The sequence below is a fragment of the Diplotaxodon limnothrissa genome, linkage group LG3 (assembly GCF_057381915.1).
Source record: "Diplotaxodon limnothrissa isolate DT_005_m linkage group LG3, D_limnothrissa_male_GT1.1, whole genome shotgun sequence".
Taxonomy (NCBI): Eukaryota; Metazoa; Chordata; class Actinopteri; order Cichliformes; family Cichlidae; genus Diplotaxodon; species Diplotaxodon limnothrissa.
Window position 1 is genome coordinate 23,903,687 of NC_140598.1, and position 16,789 is coordinate 23,920,475.

At 39.8% G+C, this 16,789-nt stretch overlaps 1 protein-coding gene across 3 annotated transcripts; it reads right to left on the minus strand.

Annotated features, from left to right (window-relative positions):
- Nucleotides 1–208: 208 nt before the first annotated feature.
- On the minus strand, nt 209–12,951 carry LOC146635041 (Fc receptor-like protein 1). 3 transcript variants are annotated; one of them, XM_085344972.1, is made up of 8 exons: nt 12,876–12,951; nt 12,428–12,691; nt 12,103–12,348; nt 11,837–12,019; nt 10,531–10,623; nt 3,401–3,499; nt 1,267–1,353; nt 209–252 (listed from the first exon to the last, which is right to left on the minus strand). In XM_085344972.1, the coding sequence occupies exons 1-8, from the start codon at nt 12,949–12,951 to the stop codon at nt 209–211; spliced, it is 1,092 nt and encodes a 363-aa protein (XP_085201098.1). The 3 variants fall into 3 exon arrangements, with proteins under 3 accessions (XP_085201098.1, XP_085201113.1, XP_085201107.1); XM_085344987.1 differs by lacking the exons at nt 1,267–1,353; nt 3,401–3,499; XM_085344981.1 differs by lacking the exons at nt 1,267–1,353; nt 3,401–3,499 and having other exon boundaries at nt 10,531–10,635.
- Between the last annotated feature and the right edge of the window lie 3,838 nt (nt 12,952–16,789).

Genomic DNA, 16,789 nt, shown 5'->3' on the forward strand with positions numbered 1-16,789 from the left:
ATATATATATAAGACTGATCACAGGCAGAGAACAAAAGCCAACAAACATCAAGTCAATGAACTGACTTCCAGTAAGTAGTTCTGGGTCATCAGAGTCTAATTCAGTGATAAAAAAGACAAAACATCTGTAACATGTGGATGTCCTCTGGTCTGAGGTGCTGGGAGGACCAGTTGGAGACAGCTGGACGTCAGTGGTTGGACTGGTGGACTACTTCAGTGAAGAGTAGACGACGTCTGGCTCTGGTTTAAAGTCTGAAAACAAACACAGACAGTTCAAACAACAGGAAACATGATTACAAGTTTTGTAGTTCAATAAAGACCTCCAATCTCCACCTCTCTGCATCACACACAGTCCCAGTTCAGACTTTACTGGGAACCAGCTCAGATACAAATCACACAGCGTCCATATTGCTCACACTTCTTAAGAAGTCAGGGAGAAAAGGAGATCATGTAATCGATCCTGTAATCGATCTTAGGTTGCAAACAGACAATCAGACAATAGTATGAAGGTTATTTTTTGCATGGCTTCTAAATAAACATGTAGAGAATTTATTTTGACTTTCTTAAATGTGTTTCATCTTTATGCTGCTCTTGGATGTAAATGATGTCTTACTGTGAGAATATTTTATGGTAATTCTGATGAGAAAAAACAGATAAAATGTCTCTACATTTACATCACTGCAGATTAAAATAATTTCTAGATTTACAAAAACAGCAAGAATTCATCTTTATAATGTTACGTCCAAAGCTGTTTCATGCATTTATTTTTTAAATAATTCAGTTGAAGCATTGTTTGAAAAGCAATGTCTGACTTTCATTGGTTAAGATTTATAGAATTTCTATTTTTCTTGAATTTTACTTTTGTCAGATTAAAGTTATTTCTGTGTCCACTGTGAGTTTTTCTTTCACTGACCGAAGGGTACAAACAATTTTGTCCACGTGTGTAAGCCAAATGTTTTCTCGCAGATGTTTGGCAAGTGTTTGGGACTTCTGCGTCTGTGAAACAGGATTGTGAGCAGTCTGCCTCCTTTAATTATGCTATTAGCTTTTTTAATGATCATTTTTATTTAATTTTTTAAAAATAATTTTCAATATTTTTCTTGCCTCTCTAGTTTTTCCTGACTCTGAGTTTGTCTTGTATTTCTTTGATTATGCTAAGTTAAGTTAGCATAAGGCAAACATCATGCTAGTTTAGCATGACGGCTGTAAACAGTGTGAGCAGCTAGCTTGTTTCTATCCAAAGTCAAAGTTAAACAGCAGCTGTACCTCTGGTCTTCTTTGGTCTGATGATTATTTGTCCATAACTGACGTCTTCAGTTCTCACTGCTGAGTAGACAGCAGCTGGATCACTGTCTGCACAATAAAACAAAATAAAACACATTAAAACACAATAAAACACACTGCAGGTACAACTGCAGCAGTATTTGCACCACAGGATCATTTCATCACAAAGCAAACCTTTAGAACATTTCTAGCATCATCATTTACAATGTGAAAAAATGTTTTTTTATTAGTGTGTGCGTAGATATTTTACTTTACAGGACAGCTTCATTTTTTCATAGACTCTGACATTTTTTATTTATCTGTCGCAAACTTCAATTCCTGATTCATTTTGATGATAAGAAAGACCAATTTGAAGATAAAATGAAGGAGAAGTTATGATGCGTTGAGATGGCCCGGCAGCAATGGAAAAACATTTAATTAGTTTTTTTATGCAGCATTGCAAAGACATTTGGTGATACATTTTATAAACTGCAGCAGCTTTTCACAGTTTTTTCCTGATCTTAACACCTCAGCTGTGAAACAGCGCCTGCATACAAAGAACTGGGGCGAGTTTCTGTGTAAAAGATGTGGACGACCACAAAGCTGCCATCTTCAGTTAGAACAGGCTTGACACCCTTCACCACAGAGCACAACGCAAACATGCTCTCATGAAACATGAACACTATTATTAGCCAAACCAGAACAATGGTGAGAAATCGCACCCATGTCGGACTGACTGCAGTCAACAACAGGATGTATCTGCTGTGGTTTTACATGCAAAAAAAATTATTAATTATAACAAAGAATACTGCTCATGTGTTTTTTCATCACATGTGAACACACTGTAAACTCCATAAAGCTGCCACAAAGACAAATATGCATCAATTTATGACTGAAAAAAGTGCAGCATTTTCCTCACAGAGCTGTTTTAGCAAATAAATAAATTATATATATATATATATATAATCACAATAATTATGTTCAGCAGTTAGTGGAATATTACTGTATTTGTTCATAAGTTTCTCACAAGTGAATTTTCCTGACCTTTTTTTTAAAAAAGTAACTAATACAACAATGTTTAGCACTCTTGATAGTCGCTTCAGCCTGGTGCTAATTATGAACTGCTAATATTAGCATGTGCAGTGAAAATGAAAAGTAAACTCTCATGCTAAAATACCTGATTTATTATTTTAACCTCCTAGGAGCTGGTGTCCACATGTGTGGACATCACATTTTGGGTTATTTATGCCAAAATACAAAATTTTACTCTACAAGGGCCTGATTACGAGGACATTATACTGTATACTGTACTCTATTAAAATTTAAAACGAATGGCGTCATATGTGGACCAAATTTCTCTCAGAAACAAAAATCAAGTAAAAAAACAAAACAAAACAAAACTGTTAATTCTTTATTTTTACATTATTCAAGTCTCAAACAGCCCAAATAGCAAAGAGAATTTTAAAATGCATGACATAGGTCTTAGCAGGTTAAAAATAAGACTGCAATAAACCATTTCAAAACTTCATATCTTTATATCTTTAATGTGACCTTTAACCTCTACGATTCAACTGAAAAGCAAACAAACCTGTTATGGAAAAAGATGGTTGCGCAGTTACTTTGTTGAAGAACGTTTTAATCACAGTATTCTCGGGCACGAGTCTCTCAGCACATCTTGACTCTGCAATATTTGCCCACAGTCAGATTGAGAGGGCATCTCTTGTTCACAGCTGTCTTCAGGTCACGCCACAGATTTGGATTTAGGTCTGGATGGTCTCATCAAATTAAAAGGTGCTTAAACAAAGCTTTAGTTTAAGGGTGGACGCACTTATGCAACCAGCTTATTGTACATTTTCATCATATTCACATTATTAACTTTTTTTGCTGTAAAAGTTTTGTTTGTTTTTTACTTAAATTTTACAGGTTATAGGTTGCATCAAAGATTGGAAGAGTTTTGAAATCATTTATTGTGGTCTCATTTTTTATTATCCCAAAAATCTTTTCATCTTCATACCCACTGTAACATGAATCAGAATCAGAATCAGAATACTTTATTGATCCCTGGGGGAAATTATTTCAGCCTCAGTTTCTGGCTGTAAAAGTGAATCTTGATATAGACAAAGAAGAGCAGCTGTACCTTCAGTCTTTGATGTTGTCTTCCTGTCTTTGATGATGATTGGTCCATAACTGATGTCTTCAGTTCTCACTGTTGCGTAGACTTCAGCTGGATCACTGTCTGCACAATAAAACACACGGAGGACATGTGGCAGTTCAGGTCACAGCAGAGGACATCATATGTAAACTGCTGCTAATGCTGCAGTAATATTTGTTGATGTTTTCTCCAAGGATTAAGAATTTTAGTTTAAAATAATTACAAACAAAGTAAAATGATGGCTTATTCATACATGTTCTTTACTAATCTGATTAAAAAAATATCTTTTTTTTTGTCATCTCATGTTTGGTTTCACACAAATGGCATCAGGAGAGTGAAGACATCTTTGATGACATTTAATCTCATCTTTGCTTTTATTTTAAAGTTCTGCTCTAGGTCAACACACTTGGCTAAATTATTTGCAATCCTCACTGCATCTTTTGTTATTTTCAAACCTTATACTTGAAGCAATTTAGCCAGTAATGGATGGAGATGACAGACTGACTGTTTGCCTATGTTGGTGAACCATCGGGCCATTCCTTTTCACCAGTTACCTTTAATGGAGTTACCGTTTAGCATGGACCTCATCAGGCAATTTCACCAGAGTGCACAGGGATGCCATTTTGTTTTAACCCTTTAAGACCTACCATAGAACCAAGTTCGCCAGAGCTTATATTATATTTTTACATGCTGTGGAGCCATTTTTGGGAGCATTTCAAGTTGCTATACATCAATACAACCATTATAGCCCAAACTTTAATAATATGTCTGCATTAGGTGCATAGTAATTACATAAATTGCAAAAAAGTGCAATAAACTACAAAAAAATTGAAAATCGTTTTTGTTTTTTTAACATATATTTCTAGTTAGAGAAATTTAAGAGGCTTATCCCTCAAAACTGTAAATACAAAAAAGTTACACAAACTAGTTTCCCACCACAGGAAATTTATTTTGAGTGTCTTCATAGTTTTATTTTTGAAATACACCAATTTTTATATACTGCAGGAAAAACGAAAATAAATATTATAGTGCAAATTTGCAAAATAACAGCATATGCATCAAAATAAACTATTTCCAGCAGTGCAATATGAGTCCTAAGCATCCCAGAAATGACACAGAAAGTCATAAACTCAAACATAACTTTTTAAAACACATAACAAGTAAAACACAAGCTCATAAGGCCCCGATCGTTAAAAACTACATTTCCGCAAAATGACGTCACTTCCGGTTTCGGTCAGGTCATGCGGTCATGTGATAGTTCGCGCTGATGGACGTAGGAAGTGTTACAAACAGCTGATGGATCGGCGAAGCGTGTTTCTGGAATATCATGTTTTTGTTGCTGCAAGTGATTTTTATGCAGTTTTTGCAAAGCTATATGTGGAAGGAAACTGTGACCTAGGACAAGCTGATGGCATAAGATGTAAGTACAACTCCTCCAGTTTCATATGCAAAAAAAATTATTGCGCTAGCTTACGTGGTTGCAGTGCTACCGGTATTTTAAAATAGTTACGCAAAATGGAGCGTGCCCGCTCCGATCGGCTGTAAAGGGTTAAGCAAAATGATATCCCAAAGCAGTAGCGGTTTTTGATACTGGCGACACAGGTGGCATCACGGGCATCAGCAAAAAAACAAAAAGCTATATATTATAAATATTATAAATTATAAAAATTTACAATTTACATTTTGATGATTTAAAGTCTCACACACAACCTGTCAATGGGGCGGGGGGGGGGGGGGGGGGGCTTCTTCCAAATAGAGCACATTTCATTCATAAAGTTGTAAATCCAAGCCCATTATGTATTCATGATTTGAATCCTGGGTTGTGCGAAATCCCAGAAATAAACCATAGACAAAGTGAATCTCTGAACTAAGGTGTAGGTGTGTTAGGTTATGCTGTTGTGATCCCTGAGTTAAAGGATGGGTGTTCATACTGGAGTGCAACATTAAAACCAATGGAAGATGGACAAGAAAAGCTCAAAGCCATCAGGTGCTCAGTTTAGAAAAAATAGAAAAGAAGAGGAGGAGAAACGAGCAAAAGATGCAGGTAAGCAGATGTGTGATTGGATAATGGCAGGTCATCCTGAACCAATCAGAATACTTTATTAATCCCTAAGGAAATTATGTGGGTTACAGTTGCTCCAAGAAGAAATGGTAAAAATAGCAACAGTAACAGATGGGAGTGTTCGCCCAGGGCGAGGACCGCGACTGTCCCAAAGCAATGCTGCTTCACAGCAATTCTGCAAAGTGTGTAGCACAGAGAGTATCCTGAAAGAAATGACTGACTGACCAGGGCATCTCGTTCATGTCTCACATGTTAAAAGAACTGCATGAATTACTAAGCATTAAATCTACTTGGACTATCATGTACCGCAAACCAACAGGCTGGATAAGACCTTAAAATCTATAATTCATAAAGATGAATCACCCAGGATCATCTGGTGGACATTAGCTGTTTTGTAGTGCAAGAGTTGTCACAGGCCTCCACGCCTTTCTCCCTTTGAATTAATATTTGGCAGGAAACCACAGAAAGTGTTGTACTCTCTTATAGAAACTGGGTGGAAGGGCCAAACCAGATTGAGAATGAAATTCAGCACATTCGGACAGCAGCCGAGCCACAAATAAACACACACACACACACACACACACACACACACACACAAAAATAATAATAATAATAATAATAATAATGTCAGCCTCCTCAAAGCATGGAGAGAGACCGAATCGTTTTTTCTGGTGATCCTGGTCAAAGACAAAGATGAGTTGGAGCCTAAAGGGGTCCCTTTTTTTGTATGTCCTGTACTCACAATTAGTGTCTGAAGGCCAAGAAAAACTGTCCAACAGATGTATTTGTTCCATGATCCAAGTGGATCATTATGGCTTTGCCAAAGTGGTTGAGTTATTACAATCAGAACTGACAGGACTGACAGGAAAGAGAAAGAAAGAGGCTGGGAAGAAACATGACAGTGCATGTTTGTGGCTTTTGTTGTGTACAGTGGTCCCTCGCTATAACGCGGTTCAACTTTCACGGCCTTGCAGTTTCGATTATTTTAGTGCAATTTTGTACGCTTTTTTTTCCTTATTAGCTGTAGACCATTGTCAGTCAATCTCGTGCCGTGTCTCCAGTCTCCAGTACAGAATGCGTTCAGCTTGTCAAATTTACTTAAATCTTAGATCGCTAGCAGAATGACTCTGAAGTGCTGTACTGTATGTTTGTAAGTTTTCTCCCCAGCAAACCCAACCATGTCGACCAACTGTTTTGCACCATCAAAGGCACCTGCTGTAGCACACAAAAGGCAGGGGAAGATGCTAACCATTGCACAAAAAGTTGGATTTCTGGACATGCTAAAGGAAAGTAGAAGTTATGCGGCTGTGGGGCGGGTGAAAATGTTCATGAAATGTTCATGTTCTGAGAAAAGTGTATAAAGTGTGTAGTGAGGGTTTTACAGCCTTAAAACATTTATAATACAGGGAGTGCAGAATTATTAGGCAAATGAGTATTTTTTCCACATCATCCTCTTCATGCATGTTGTCTTACTCCAAGCTGTATAGGCTCGAAAGCCCACTACCAATTAAGCATATTAGGTGATGTGCATCTCTCCCATCTTCCTCCTCATCCCCGGCTACCTCCCTCTTCCCGCTCTACCACACTCACCCACACAGGCAGGGCCTTGGGGTGTGGGTGTGTCACGAGGGTGCAGGGGAGACATCCCCCCCCCCCCCCCCCCCCCCCCGTCCCCTTCTGGCCACCTGTGCCTCAATTTTATCTCACAACTTAGACATCCACATTACTTACACTCTCATAACACACACATATATATATATAGGGCCTTGAGGGTGGGCACGTTAACGCCGTCCAGTGGATGGTCTGTGTACTCAAACCTACCTCTGGCGCTGGTGCCCACCTCTCAATTTTAAATCCATGTAGACATTGAGGGTTCTCGGGAGGGGCCGTGCTAACACCTGCTGCTCTCTGGAGGCAGCACCATGCTATCCCTTGTTTTAAATGCACTTTAGAACAACACGCAGCAACACTACACGAGCGGGAGGAGGGAGGTATGGGGTCTTCACACACCCCCGTTCTCTGCTAGCCATCGGGGCGGGGGGGCTGGGAGGAGATGTTGGCTGTCCAATTGGCCTCCCTGCTGCTGCGGAGCCTTGGACGGTCTGCTTGCCTCCACCCCGGGGGGAAGGGTAATATCTGTCTGGGTTCTGTTTCCCCCTCTGGGGGCGAGGGTACCTGGACCCGGGGTATAGAGTATGTTTGGGGAGTGTGATTGTGTGTACATGTCCATTTATGTCAATCCTTACGTTGGGTGAGTGCTGAGTGTTTGTATATGTGTGCATGAGGGTGGGAACGCATGTTTGTGTCTGTGTGTGCCTGTTTGTCTGTGTCTATATGTCAGGTCGGGTCTTAGACTCCGCCTCTCTGGGAACTCCCAGGCCCTCCAAGGCCTATCTCCCCTCACCACACTCCCTGCCGGTGACTGATGCCCTCAGGGGTCAGTGCATTGTTGTTCTTGGTGTCCAGGGCTGGGCTCTCAGGTATGTACCGGCTCACTCCCGGTGGCTACCTGGCGGGGCCTGGCGCCTGTTGCTCGGTCAGGCCTCCTCCGGGGTGCGGGGGGCCCTATTAAAAACTATTAATGAGTTTTTTGGGTTCATTGAGAACATGGTTGTTGTTCAATAATAAAATTATTCCTCAAAAATACAACTTGCCTAATAATTCTGCACTCCCTGTAATTGTAAAAAAATAAAGCTGACTACTTCGCGGATCTCTGGTCTTTAAGTAATAGCGTGACAAATTCTGGTTCCAGGCCTAAAGTGCTCTGCGTTTAATAAGGCTGTTGTGCTTTTAACATGTTTTAATGCTTTGTGTCTTGTTCTATTTAATCTCAACAAGCTCCTAAAACCAGTCAGTGATCACTGTCGGCCCCTCTCATTTTTATTACTGCTAATAATTTTAAAGCTCAGTTTTTAAAACCTTACGATGTAACTACAGCCCAGCCCATGCAGCAGTATAATAATGACTAACCTCATATTGTGAATGGATTATCTCAGTCCTGACTGAAGTTTGGTCCGTTTACAGCATCCTGCCATGCAATTACATTTATCCCTAACCATCGGGAACACTTACATTAACTTTTATGGAGTTAGTGTTCGTCCTCCAGCTTCACAGTTTTTATTTTATGCTAACATAGCTGTGTTGCTAGCAATCACGTAGCATATCATTATATACCAGTCAGTCCAACTTCAGTAACCCTACAAATGCCACTGTTTAGTTTTCTGTCTTCATTTATGTTGGAAGTGATAGCAGAGCTGTACGTTTGAATTTGTTTCAGAAATCTAGCGAGCTAACGCCCTGCTAACTTCTAACATTGTTAAATTTAATAAATTCTGTTTTCATGGATGCCTGGATGTTAAAATTATTCGTTACACCTGGTAGAGCAGCCACACTTACATGTATCATTTTATTCAAGATAAAGGAATTTAGACAGTTTTTCACATCTCAGTGATGCTGCAGTGATCGTTTGACTTGGACATGGCTAATGACGTCAGACTTAAAGACCAGATTTCAGATTATTTTTAGAACTCCTGCGATAAACGAGGGTCCACTGTATATTTAGGCATAAAATAGACGTTTGCATAGATGCAATTGAGCTGAAAGTTGTTTCATTACATGTTTTGTTTTATAAAATGGTTAATAAACAAATATCTTTATGATCTGAATCATGTCTCTGTCTGAGGTATAATGTGTCATGATCCTGGGTCCTTTTGACCAAGCGTTTTGTGTTTTCTATTATTGTGATTTTGGTTCTGTTCTTACTCTGTTTAGTGTTTATTCTGTTCTGTATTCCTGTGTTAAGTCCGCCTTTCTCAGTCTGTGTCCTTGCATGTGTAAGTTCCTGTTTTATTGTGAAGGTCTGCGTCTTATGTGAGTGTTTTCAGTTTGCCTCCCTTGTCTTGTCACGTTAATCTCTCCCAGCTTTGTCCCCCACCTGTGTGTAATCTCCCTGTGTTTCTCTCAGTGTATTTCAGTTGTGTCTTCTGTCTAATTTAATTTGGTTACAATTTAAAAATGTAGGTGGTCATTAAATATGAGGCAGTAAAGATTCTTTAAAAAAAGAATAGTGTAATAATTAATGCAGTTAACTGGATTTTATTTGTAGGAAATCTCATTGAGATTCACAGTCTGTGTGCAGAGTTTACAGCTTTTAGAAACGATCTCTACATTTTTCTTTCTCCTTTGAAAACCAGCAGCTCTGTGGTGAAACACTTGTTGCCTACACGTTTCTATAATGAGAAACAGGATGCTGGACGACTGCAGAGCTGTTTGTTTCAGTTAACCACAGACCACAAACAGCTCACAGTGAACAACACCAAGTAAGTACAGAGTCAAAGGAGCTTGCAAAGAAAAGCGTCTGGACTCCTTTAAGTTACTTGAAGACGTTTCACCTCTCATCCGAGAAGCTTCTTCAGTTCTAAGATCAAATGGTGGAGAGTCCCAGATATAAACCTAGTGGGAGTAACCCCCCACAGAGGGACAAAAGGACCCCTGATGATCCTCTAATCACCTGAGCCAAGGTGTGAAACTGGGTGTGGGTCCCAATCAGCCAGAGTTTCGGGTGAGTTCATTGTGAAACCTGGCCCCACCTTATCATGCGAATTCCTGAGATCAGATGGCCCAGGATTTTAAGATCCCTTCCCAGACGCCTTAACGCCCACTCACATCCTTTAAATCAATAAACAACTTAAGGAACAACAACAATAAAAGAAGATCTATAATCAGGTTTTATGTCTACTGTTTTATTTGATGGTGGTAAAATCATAATCATAACGAGGCTTCTCATTAGAATTTATTTAATATAAATGTAACCTGATGCCTAAAAACTTTAATTTGGCAGGATGTATTAATTATATGTAATAGATTTTGTTTTTATTTCTGAGCATTTTTGCCTTTTGTTGTAGAAATTAAAATCATGACAGAATAATTATTTTATTAGTAGCAGCCGTGACTCTAAGAAGATGTATATATACAGATTTGTGCTTAATGTTTTTGAACCCCTCCCTCTCCCCATCCAATTTCCACCAAAGAAAAATAAATGAAAAAAATCTACCTCTGATTTGACTGATTGGCTCTTGTTGATGATGTGATATTTTGATGTCACTGTACATGATGTCATCTTCAATGACACTGTTGTCATGTCTGCCTTTTTTTTGATCTGTTGAAATAAACCAAAGTAAACATTTAAGAATCTACCGTATTTCCTGGACTACAAAGCGCACCTGAATATTAGCCGCACACGCTAAAATCAGGGGAAAATCCTGTTTTGTACATACATTAGCCGCACCTGACTAAAAGCCGCAGGTGTTTCAATGTTGACTTATCATATGTAAGAGAATATGCACAAAGGGAATTGTCAGGAAAGAGATGGCTGTTTGGAGACACATCACTTTTATTAATATTTTGAAAAACAAGTTATGGGTACATATTTGCATAACTTTTTAGGTATATGTACAAGTAGCGGTAATTACAAGTACGAAACGTACTGTGCTTCATAAATGAGTAACAAATGTAGTACATAACAATAACCTACAGCACACCAGAAAAATAGATTCAGACTACCTTTTAGGCTCAGGTGCAGCGACACGGCTTTAACAAGAAGAAAAGTCAGTCATTCACCATCTTTCTCTTTTTCCTGCGCACTAAAACCACCAAAGTCCTCTTCTCCAGTGTCGGAAACGAACAGGCTCAGGGTGGCTTCATCATCCACTCTCAGCTTCTTTCCTTTGTTGTCACTTTCAAAACCAAAGAAATCCTCGTTGTCAGTGTCAGAGTCGAACACCCTCAGAAAGGCCGTGGTGTCCTCCTCTCCATCATGCAGCAGTCCAGCCCTTCGAAATCCGTTGGTGATCGTGGATGTTTTCACACTTTTCCACGCTGTCAGATTCCACTGGTGGAGTTGAGCATAACTTCCTTTTCGCAAGTTTATCACCGCTCATCATCCACGACTCCCGCTGAACGCATAGCGCTACTTTGAAGTTTGTTTTTCGCGCTACTTGTACAGCACTATGTTGCCTGGCGGATGGACACGTGACCAACATATCACTCTTGAACCCCGATACTGTGTGTCTGATCACATGCCCTTCCGCCAGGAAACGTAGTGCCGTACAACAGCGGAACAAACAAAACAAATCGTCTTACGATATGACAAAAATCATGGATAATCCATAGAAAAGCCACACCTGACTAAAAGCCGCAGGGTTCAAATTCAAATTCAAATTTTATTTGTCACGTACACAGTCATACACAGTACGATATGCAGTGAAATGCTTACATCAAATCATAATAAACATAATAAACATAAATAGCATAACACATGGATTTACATAACCACATATATTGAAAAGTCTGAGTCTCACCTTCAGGTTTCCTGTGAACACATCGTCTCACCAGCAGAACCAGTAACACCAGTAGAACCACAACACAGACTGATCCAACAGATGACAACACAGAAAGAAGAGATGAAACAGGAGGAGAGGTGGAACCAGGTGGAGGTGTGGATGTAGGTGTGGATGTAGGTGGAGGTGTGGTGGTGTGTTTGTCTAAAATAAAGCAAACACAGTCATCAAGTTGTCACATTGTGAATGTTGAAAGCTGCAGAAACACAGACAGGTGAGTGTGTCACCTGTGACAGTGATCCAGCTGGATGGAGACTCTCCATGACCGCTGATGTCACACTTGTAGAGGCCTTCATCAGACCTGGAAACATGCTGGATGGTCATGTGACCTGTAGGCTGCTTCCTGATGAGGGAGCCATCTTTATAGAAAGCAGCTGGGAGGTTGGAGGGAGTGGTCTTTGTTTTACAGAGCAGAGTGACGTCATCTCCCTCCATCACAGGGAGGACAGGACTCTGCAGGATCACTGATCCACCTCAACACAGAGACAAACTACAGCATTTCATCCATTTACACACAGCTTCATCAACACTAACTCCACACACTCAGCTTACCAGTGACTGTCAGGTTAACCATGTTACTGATGGGACCCTCTGTGGACTCACACCAGTAAACGCCACTGTCCCATGGGTACATGTAGCTGATGTTACAGGAAGAACCAGCTGCTTTTCCCCACCCAACTCCACACTGAGTCCTCTGTTGTTTGCTTGTGTTTCTCCTCAGAGTCCATCCAGCAGAGCTGTCGTCCTCCTCACAGCTCAGAGACACAAAGTCTCCTTCAAAGATCTGAGAGCTGCTGGGACTCACAGTCAGACGAGCTGTGAGGGTTACAATGAAAAACTGATGATCTGTTACACATGACACAATTATGTATGCTGTATGTATGCTGTGCTTTATCATTTATCTCATAAGTTTTATATGTGAGATCCATTCTGAAACCCAATCAGGTCATATCAGTGAACATTTCTCAGGTCTAAACTGTGACAGAAGAAGGTTACTGACCTTGGTTTGTTGTGCAGCTCAGCAGTGAGATCAGAACTAAAGAGAAATGACACTCAGGTTGATTTGAGGTGAACATAAAGAACAACTCCACACAAACAGCTGACAAACACAAACTCATCTCTCTGATATATCTGCAAATTTTCTGTTTGATTGAATGTATTTCAAGAAAATTTGGAAAAACAAAAGGTGAAAAGTATGTAATGGTAAAACAGGAACATCTCATGTGTATATTCATACAGTCTGTACTCTTCTTGTTCCTGTACTCAAATTTAATTAATTTATTAAATTTTTTATCTTAAAAGTAGCACTGAAAGTAATTGTTGTGATCATAAATGGGTTGATTTGAGGTCAGTGTTGGGGAGTAATGGAATACATGTATCAGCGTTACATATTTAAAATACAAAATATGAGTAACTGTATTCCATTACAGTTACTCATATTTATATACCATTTAAAAGGTAGTATTCAGAATACAGTTACTTTGTTGAAATAAATGGATTCCACGGCGGTCTTTTCCTGTTCCATATGTTACGCTATGCTGCTCCTAGTTTTGGTAATTCTAGCTGGTGGAAACCCAAACAAATCACGCAATAAAAGTAGTGATGGGATTTCTCTTTTTAGAGAACCGGCTCTTCAGGTTGTTTTGTTGCTTTGATTAATTTACTGTTAACAATAATATAAAATTATGCACAAAAGGAATTACTAATGTAAAAAAAGTGGCTATATTTATATATGTTTATTTATAAATATATGTGGTGGCCCCTAGAGACAAAGCACGTACAAATTCCAAAACACATTTCTAGCGTTAACTGAACTTCCAAAACACCAAAACACCAAAAAACCTAGATCACTTAAATTACACAATTCAATTCAATTCAATTTTATTTATATAGCGCCAAATCACAACAAAAGTCGCCTCAAGGTGCTTCATAGGTACAGAGAAAAACCCAACAATCATATGACCCCCTATGACCAGCACTTTGGCAACAGTGGGAAGGAAAAACTCCCTTTTAACAGGAAGAAACCTCCGGCAGAACCAGGCTCAGGGAGGGGCGGCTATCTGCTGCGACCGGTTGGGGTGAGAGAAGGAAGACAGGATAAAAGACATGCTGTGGAAGAGAGACAGAGATTGATAACAGATATGATTCAATGCAGAGAGGTCTGTTAACACATAGTGAGATAGAAAGGTGACTGGAAAGGAAAAACTCAATGCATCATGGGAATCCCCCGGCAGCCTACGTCTATTGCAGCATAACTAAGGGAGGATTCAGGGTCACCTGGTCCAGCCCTAACTATATGCTTTAGCAAAAAGGAAAGTTTTAAGCCTAATCTTGAAAGTAGAGATAGTGTCTGTCTCCCGAATCCCAACTGGAAGCTGGTTCCACAGAAGAGGGGCCTGAAAACTGAAGGCTCTGCCTCCCATTCTACTTTTAAATACTCTAGGAACAACAAGTAGGCCTGCAGAGTGAGGGCAAAGTGCTCTAATAGGGTGATATGGTACTACAAGGTCATTAAGATAAGATGGGGCCTGATTACTTAAGACCTTGTATGTGAGGAGCAGGATTTTGAATTCAATTCTGGATTTAACAGGAAGCCAATGAAGGGAAGCCAAAACAGGAGAAATATGCTCTCTCTTTCTAGTCCCTGTCAGGACTCTTGCTGCAGCATTTTGGATTAGCTGAAGGCTTTTCAGCAAGTTTTTTGGACATCCTGATAATAATGAATTACAGTAGTCCAGCCTTGAAGTAATAAATGCATGAACTAGTTTTTCAGCGTCACTCTGAGACAGGATATTTCTAATTTTAGAGATGTTGCGCAAATGGAAGAAAGCAGTCTTACATATCTGTTTAATATGTGCGTTGAAGGACATGTCCTGGTCAAAAATGACTCCAAGGTTCCTCACAGCGTTACTGGAGGCCAAGGTAATGCCATCCAGAGTAAGAATCTGGTTAGATACCATATTTCTAAGATTTTCAGGGCCGAGTACAATAACCTCAGTTTTATCTCAATTAAGAAGCAGAAAGTTAGCGGCCATCCAGGTCTTTATGTCTTTAAGACATTCCTGCAGTTTAACTAATTGGTGTGTATTATCTGGCTTCATGGACAGATAGAGCTGGGTGTCATCTGCATAGCAGTGAAAATGTATGCTATGTCTTCTAATGATACTGCCTAAGGGAAGCATGTATAATGTAAACAGAATTGGTCCTAGCACTGAACCCTGTGGAACTCCATAATTAACCTCAGTGTGTGAAGAGGACTCTCCATTTACATGTACAAACTGGAGTCTATTAGATAGATATGATACAAACCACTGCAGCACAGTACCTGTAATACCTACAGCATGTTCTAATCGCTCTAATAGGATATTATGGTCGACAGTATCGAATGCTGCACTAAGGTCTAGCAGGACAAGCACAGAGATGAGTCCACTGTCAGAGGCCATAAGAAGATCATTTGTAACCTTCACTAAAGCTGTTTCTGTGCTGTGCTGAGCTCTGAAACCTGACTGAAACTCTTCAAATAAACCATTCCTCACCAGATGATCTGTTAGCTGTTTGACAACTACTCTTTCAAGGATTTTTGATACGAAAGGAAGGTTGGAGATTGGCCTATAATTAGCTAAGACTGCTGGGTCTAGAGATGGCTTTTTGAGTAAAGGTTTAACTACAGCCAGCTTGAAGGCCTGTGGTACATAGCCGATTATTAGAGATAGGTTGATCATATTTAAGATCGAAGAATTAATTAATGGCAGGACTTCTTTGAGCAGTTTTGTAGGAATGGGGTCTAAAAGACACGTTGATGGTTTGGAGGAAGTAATTATTGAAGTTAACTCAAAAAGATCAATTGGAGAAAAAGAGTCTAACTTAACAACAATGGTACTAAGAGTAGCTGTAGATAATATTACATCTGTGGGATGATTACTGGTAATTTTTTGTCTAATGATAAAAATTTTATTTGTGAAGAAGTTCATGAAGTCATTACTAGTTAACGTTAAAGGGATGGTTGGCTCAAAAGAGCTCTGACTTTTTGTCAGCCTGGCTACAGTGCTGAAGAGAAACCTGGGGTTGTTCTTATTTTCTTCAATCAGTGATGAATAGTAAGATGTTCTGGCTTTGCGGAGGGCTTTCTTATAAAGCAGCAAACTATTTCTCCAGGATAAATAATGATTCTCTAAATTTGTGACACGCCATTTCCTCTCCAGCTTACGAGTCATCTGCTTTAGGCTACGTGTTTGAGAATTATACCACGGAGTCAGGTACTTCTGATTTGAGACAGGTTTCTGTAAGGCAGAGTAAATCAATTTGTTGATCAATTATTAAGTCATGTACTAACAGAGACTTGGAGGAGAGAGACCTAATATTTAATAATCCACATTTCACTGTTTTACTCTTTGGTTCAGATGTGGATTCTGTGTTGTTCTTTCTTTGTGATTGTTTATGTTTAAGTTGTTTGTTGCTGGTTTTTAGTTTGTTTTTTGTCTTTTTGGAAGCTGACACAGTCTCTATGGAGATGGGTTTTTGGGGAGGTAGCAGGAGGAGAGAAGCTGCAGAGAGGCGTGTAAGACTGCAACTCTGCAACACCGATTACCAGAGTTTGACCCCCGGCGGGTGTGTTGCCGAGTGGGGAAAAAATGTTAGACACATAAACAGGTTGGTGATGTACCTGGGGCTTCTGTTTAGGATTATGCTTCCTCCTCACCGTCACCCAGCCGCCCTCTTTCCCCAGCTGCTTGGGGTCTGCCAGGGAACAGCTAGCTATGCTATCTTCGGCTGCACCAGCTACAGGGGCCTGGCTATCTACGGGTGAATGAAGGGTGCGAAGCCGAGTCTCCAATTCAGTAATCCTGGCCTCCAGAGCTGCAAATATGCTACATTTGTTACCGATATCATTACTGCTAAAGGAGGCCGAGGAGT